General features: G+C 39.0%; 1 protein-coding gene across 1 annotated transcript; it reads right to left on the reverse strand.

The window, feature by feature from the left end:
* Positions 1-765: 765 nt before the first annotated feature.
* Positions 766-2,905, reverse strand: LOC145043775 (protein PIN-LIKES 2-like). The gene is made up of 2 exons (XM_078992527.1): positions 2,741-2,905; positions 766-2,643 (listed from the first exon to the last, which is right to left on the reverse strand). The coding sequence occupies exons 1-2, from the start codon at positions 2,799-2,801 to the stop codon at positions 1,178-1,180; spliced, it is 1,527 nt and encodes a 508-aa protein (XP_078848653.1). The 5' UTR covers positions 2,802-2,905; the 3' UTR covers positions 766-1,177.
* Between the last annotated feature and the right edge of the window lie 4,138 nt (positions 2,906-7,043).

Here is a 7,043-nt window from a genome sequence, read left to right on the forward strand (position 1 = left end):
GTAAGTCGTCTTCTCCCAGTTTACACACAATACAACCCAGGTCTATCTACTGACTTGATCGTCGGAGCGTTTTCCCGGGAGCCTCCTCCCGGAAAACAGCTGACGATTCTTTCTCATTGTAACCCTGCAGGTTCATCGGAATCATCACAGATGTACGACATCTCCATCCGGAACCCATGTCACATCAACATTCAACCTAAGGATCTAGATTTCATACTAATTACTGCGAACCTATGAAAATATAAAACATAAAGAAGAATAACATATATCTTATGCATGTTTGAGATATTGTCCTCGTCGAAGTTGTGTGGATGAAAGGATCCAAACTAGAATCATTCTAATGATATCACACTTAATGACACCAAATAATGGAATAAAAAATAACTAGGATAAAGGTCAATTTCACAAATCTTAAAAGGATTAGAAATCGTCCCTGTATGAGAGATGAAGAAGGGTTTGGTGAAACTTTAAGTTAAGAAGCAAGAAAGAATGAAATCCTTAAGACCTTATTAATAGCGTCGGATCCCTCCTTAGCTTCTGTACTCCGTTTCATGTAACATGGGAGGCCAACAACGAAATTCACTCATCCTCACATGTTGGACGAAGAGTTTTCGTTCAACCCTTGATACGATAAGGGTTCTGAAACATCATGATTAACCACTATTGATTAATGAATATTTAACATTTTATTTTTAATTTTTTAAACTAGTGCTCTTTTTAAAATGATGTGGCTATATTTATTTTATGTGTTTTTATAATAGTATCTGTTAATAATTTTAGTAAATTGGTATACTTGTTTCAAATCTTTATTACATTTGGGATTTCCAGGGTCTTTTTTTTCTTTCTTGTACCGAGACCCAAATATGTTTGGACCGATGCTGATCCAGTACAACCAGCCAATTCATGATCCACAGTCTATCACTCAACACTTCAGAGGGAAAGTTTACAAACAACAAATTTCTAAATAAATTTCATCTTCTCCAAGAAACTTCAAGCTTTATACTTTACTGAAATTCATATCTTACAAGGCACATTTCTTCTCCAGATGAAACTGAATCATGCATCAATTTGTCAATAAACCACGTGAAACCCAGTTGACTTCCAACCCTGTTCTTGGGAAGATCTTATTACATCATCTGATACAATTCCTTTTCGAAAGATATGGATCATGGATAGATCATTTATACGTAAGCAACAACTTGAAGTAGATGATGGAATACATCGAAAGAGAAAACAACGCAAAAACATGTTGCCAAAACAGAAGTGCCGAAGCTTCACTAACTGCGTAACCCCTCAAACTAGCAATTGCACCAAACAAGATCGCACTTGGTGTCGTGTATTGCAACAGAAGCACGAACTGAAACATCCGATCACCTTCAATCAGCAAATTTAGTTTATCAGCCAAGAACACAACCCCGATTCCCAACATCGGAAGAATCAATAGCCTCGCGACAAGAATCCCGATAGTAGTTCGAAGTCCTAACTTTGATTCGTTTGGACCTTCTGCAATCATCCCTCCAAGAACAAGCATCACCGACGGCACCATTGCTCCGGCGACAATGTCTAGACTGTCAGTCAAGAACGATAAAGGAGCGTCATCTCCGTACACTATAGATTTCAGAAACGGAACCATTCCGATGATTAAAGCTAGAAGAGTAGCTATCGTCGGAGGTTGAAGGATATGGCGAACTGGGGTTTGCTCAGCGACGATTCTTATCCTTCTAACCATTCGTGGCTCTGCTAAACACCTGATTGATTTCGGACTTCGCGGCTGTTCATGGTTGTCTTCTAGCGAATCTGGGTCGGGAATGGAAGCCAGAGAGAAATCGTTAGCGAAAACTCTAGCGATGAATGGTGTTTTGCAGTGTTCAGTTTCTTTATCTTCCATCCCCGGCCACTCTGCTTCGTGAAGAAGCGGCCGGCTGAGATCGTTCACCGGTAAATTCTCCTGAACAATCTCGATTTCTCCATCTTCTTCGACGACTTCGTAATACTCCATCGGAGGTTCCATCATGTGGTAAACGAGAGTATAAACTAGAAGAACAGACACCCATTGAGCTAAAGAAACATACGCAGTACCAGATGTATGACAATCAGAACCGAAAGCATTATCTTCGCTATGACAAACCGAAGCAACAATCGCGAGTATTAAGTTTCCGGTGTTTCCGAAACCGGTTACAATCACGGTGAATCGGAAAAACTCCGGTGGCGGCCGGCAAATCACCGCCACCAGCAGCCCCAATAGACAGCCGATTGCAGTACTGATGATTACATTCACTGGTATAAACCACCATAAAGTTAAATTCTTGAGAGAAATTGATTCACCCAAGTGAATAAAGATTGTGCAGGGTAAAAACAGAGCAAAGACAAGTTTGCTAAGAAGCTTGAAGGTTGATTTTGGGACGATTTGTGTTCTTCGGTGTGCAAGAAGAACACCGATAACAGTAAGAGTCAAGAGCTTCAATAATGGAACTACAGCATGAATCAGTTCTTGTTTACCGAATTGAACATCTGATTCAAAGAAGCCCATTAGGGAAAAGTAGAGATTCAAGAACCCTAAAGAGCTATTAAGACAAATCTTGAAACCTTTCAAGAGAAAGCTACCAGATCCAAGATTCAAAGTTCGAATTTTTATATTGTAATCTGATAAGAAATCAAATTCCAACGAAACCCCTTTAATTATTGAGAATCAGAGAATAGGATTTCATATAAACATGTGCTATAAACACATGGGACTTACAGATGGAAGAATCTTGAGAGCGAAGACTCTTTGAAGACGAAGAAAAGTGGAGCAATCTCATTTGATGCCATGAACGACTGAATTTGTTGTAGGGTCTCGGAGAGTGATCGATTGAGCGAAAAAGACGAGTGGTAAAATGAGGGTTGACCCTACAGAAGGATATAATTGTCCTTTTAGGAGTAATAATTTCTTGTGTTTAAGGGCCCACCATTGTCTAGTGCTACATGTGTTGATGTTTTTGTCGAAATGACCTTCTGATCCTTATTAATAAAAGATAAGGATTATTTCACTTTCGAGTTTGGAATATTCTACTTTCGACTTGATTTAACTTTCATATGTGTGGTATAGGAGAATGTTTGGTAATGGTAATGGCAATGGATCACAACACGTATTTGCCATATAGTCTCGTTTATGGTGTTTTAGACGTAGATAGGTTTCTTAGGAATTAACTTGTGGATGTCTAATTACTCGAGCTATGGGTAAAGTTGTAATTCTAATTATACAAACAAATAGAAGAATAATAGAAAAAAATTGCTAATTGTTGGAGGCATTGATAGCAATTAGTAGATACTAAATGTATAATAATGGACATGATTGTTGAATATGAGAATTAAATATTAAGAAGAAACTTACAAAAATGATAGACCAATCATAGGAATGGCGAATATTAATTGATAATTAGTTGATTAAGAAATCTTCAACTAATTTCGTATTTTTAATTTCAAACAATTTTGTGCAATTTTAGATGCAATGGGAGAGGGTGTGAAATACTTTTGGAATTTTATGATATATTTTCATCATTGATTAAATTGAATGTTAATATTATGATTTAGTTTGATGACGATAATATTATGATTTAGTTGGATGACGATAATATTTATAGTAGCTTTTATCTATTATCAATGCAAAGGCGAAGTGGTTCGGTAAGGAGTTCGGCATAGCCTACTTAGCTTCGGCGCACACTATCTTACGACTTCGGCAACAATAATTCGACGACGGAACTCGATGAAGTTTTACCGATAAGAGAGAAACCCCATTTATTCAAAATTTTATCCGTTTATTTTCTTTTACCATTTATTCAATTTTCATCTGTTTTTTTTTCTTTTACCATTTATTCAATTTTTTCATTTTCAAAAAATACTATATTTTCAAAAAAAAAATACTCATTTTCAAAATATAAGCGTTTTTTCTTTTCAAATTTTAAACTTTCTATCATCTACAATAAATAATAAGATCATTCTTTATTCTTCAGTACATTCAAATCTCCTTAATTCAACTCTTCTGATCTTCTTATTTTCCATTTTTAAAACTTTATCGCAAAAAATAGTTCATGTTTGATCAACTGATGAATAGATCATATTGGCTGGTTCATGGGTAGACGTAACAGAAGACTCAATCAACATTAACGTCACTACACCTACTTTCTGGACGAGAGTCGCTGAAAAATACAATCGCGAAGCCGTTTTACCTTGAAGTAAAGATGAAATTTTCTCCGATAGAGACATACAAATGTAGTTTCACTTAGTTTAACAATGTGTTTCTTAGGGTGATGCGGGAAGTTGAGCAAGGTGAAACTGAAAATACTTTATTAGTGAATGCTCTTAAGGTTTTCCGCCAAAAAATTGACAAACTTTTCCGGCTTGTTGAGTTTTAGCAAATTGTGAGGATGTGTGACAAATGACGTCCACTTTAAGCTTGTTGTCTTCTAATTTCTAGTGGGTTGTTTGTTTTAATTTCTAGTTGTGTCATGTACTAGTTTAATTTCAAGTATGTTATGTTTTTTTAATTTCAAGTGTGTGATTTCATTTCGTTATTTAAATTTCTATGTTTTGTGTGTAACACCCCGTTCTTTAAGTGTTTAATTATAAGTCCCTGAGATTTAAGAGGAAGGGTAATTCTGGTCCTTTTGTGAGAAATAAGTTTCATCGGAGAAGGTTTCGGGCTGGTGTATATGTTAGAAGCATTTGGGCTTCTCGTCACCCCGTATGAATGTAAGTTATTTGGGAGCGGGTTTAGATTAGAGGAGTTGCGGTGTTTTGAAGTTGATCATTGTTTTTAGCTGTTGGTGGTATAGGTGGATAAAGGGTCCCATGCATGCATGGCATGCATGCAATATTTGGTGAAGTCTGGCTGGGTACGCCCAGCGTAAAGAGGCGGAAAGTTACGGGTGCCCGGGTGAGTACACCCAGCGTACCAAGGAGGTACGCCCAACGTACTCTCAGAAACCCCAAACCCTATTTTAGGGTCAGCCTCTATATAAGGAACATGTTGGTTCACCCCTTAGCCTCCTTATGCTCATCTTCAACCTCAGAGAAACCCTAGATCTCGTGTTCTCTCTATTATTGGGTGTGTTTGACCTTGGAAAGCTGTTTTTGGCAAAAGAAAGGCTTGAAGGAGAAAAGAGAAGTTGTCAAAGAAGAAGAAGAATGTGTGGAGCTTGTAGATCTGAAGAGATACCATCCTTTGGAGCTTGTTTGAGGTATAAAGCTTCTTGCTTGACCTTCATATTGTATAGATCTATGTATTTTGAAGCTTTGTCACCATTCTTATCCCAAAAGCCCTCACCTTGTTGCATATTTCGTTTTGATCAAGATTATCTGTCCGTTCAGACCTTTGGAGAGGTCTTGAGTGAGAAAAATGAGGTCCCAAGGGCTGTAGTTGTTCCATGTGTGAGATATATAGGTCTTAATGGATTAAGACCTTGGATTAAGAGCTTAAGGACGTCCCAAGTGATAAATTCTGAGACTTTATGAATTCTAATCATATTTGGCCTATGGATCTGAAGTTTGGGCTTAAGAGCTTAAGCCATTAAGAGGTTAAAAGGACTTAATGAGCATTGCAGTTATGCCCCGCGTAGCGGGCCAAAGCCTCGATCCTCATTTGCGTTTCATTGCAGTACGCCCAGCGTACCAAGGAGGGTACGCCCAGTGTACTCCTCCTGTGTGACTTTCATTTTTGGGCTTTCAGTTTGGGCCGTTGATGGAAAATTGGTTATTGGGCCAAGTCTAGGAATTTATGGATAGAGTATTTTGGGCCCAATTATTGTTATGGACATTGGTTCTAGGCCCATTTAGTGAAGTGGGCCCAATTTGGTAAATTGAGCCAATGTTGGACTTTGTATGAGATTTGGACTTTGGTCTTGGCCCGATAAGTAGAAGTATGATTGACCTAATGCTTATTTTGTTATGTTGGTTAGTTCGGGATTTGCAGTGAGTTGGTGGTTCGAGAGTCTGTTTCTTCAGTTCAGAGTATCGGCATTCGCGAGGTGAGTTATCCTCACTATATCGATAGGGTCTAAGGCACCAAGACCGACCCTTTATTGGATTGAGATTCGGATATGGTTGTTTTGTTATTGCTTTGATATGTATGCATCCTGGTAGCTAGGATGGTATATGCTAGAGACCTTGATAAGGTCGATTTCCCGATATGTAGAGTGATGCTATGCTAGTGACCGGTTAGGTCGGTATCCTGGTTGGGGTAATGATATGTTATGTTATCTGCTTGATCGGTTTGTGGACTATGAACTGTTATATGATTGTATGTTATATGCACATGGTTGTTTGGACTGGATTTAGGTTGAGGCGGGTCCTGCTTTGGGTTGTAGGCCAAGATACCCAGGACGGACCGGTTGTTCCAAAGGCCCAGCGAGCGGTCCGGATAGGCTGTAGGCCCCACGAGGGCGGACCAGACGTGTCGAGGCTCGGAGAGTGGACCAGGTCGACTGAAGGCCCGATGTGGGCGGACCAGTCATACTGTAGACTCAGAGAGTGGACCAGGTGGGTTGAAGGCCCGGTGCGGGCGGACCAACCACACTACAGACTCGAATGACATGACTAGACACAGAGGGTGGACTGAAGGCCGATACGGCGGATCAGTCACACAATAGACCCGATATGCATGGTTGTTCTATGTTCTGTTATGTTATGTATGCTATTTATGTTATGAGCCGGAAGGCAATATGTTATGGGCTGGAAGGCAATATGTTTTGGACCGGAAGGTCGTAGCCTGGAAGGGCGTATATGTGGTTGGTATTTTGGGGGTATCTCACTAAGCTTTCGGGCTTACAGTTGTCGTTTAAATGTTTTTCAGGTTCTTCAGGAGACCGTGGCAAGGCGAAGGCGTGATCGTACCGCTCCCCGTGTTTATGTTTATGGCATGATTCTGGGAATACTCTGATAATAAATGTATTGAAACCTTTTTGTAATAACGTTATTAAAATGGATTGTTTTTGAAAAGTTTAAATTGTGTTGAAATTTTTGGTCGTTACATTGTGTTTCAAGTATCTACGTTTTGTAATTTTACA

The sequence above is a fragment of the Lactuca saligna genome, chromosome 4 (genome assembly GCF_052625555.1).
Source record: "Lactuca saligna cultivar CGN05327 chromosome 4, ASM5262555v1, whole genome shotgun sequence".
NCBI lineage: Eukaryota > Viridiplantae > Streptophyta > Magnoliopsida > Asterales > Asteraceae > Lactuca > Lactuca saligna.

Bases quoted from the DNA above. Each gene is read 5' to 3' on its own strand.
- LOC145043775 (XM_078992527.1), bottom strand. From the start codon at position 2,801: ATGAGATTGCTCCACTTTTCTTCGTCTTCAAAGAGTCTTCGCTCTCAA. The intron at 2,644-2,740 runs GTAAGTCCCATG...ATTTCTTATCAG, and splicing joins CTCTCAAGATTCTTCCATCT to ATTACAATATAAAAATTCGA.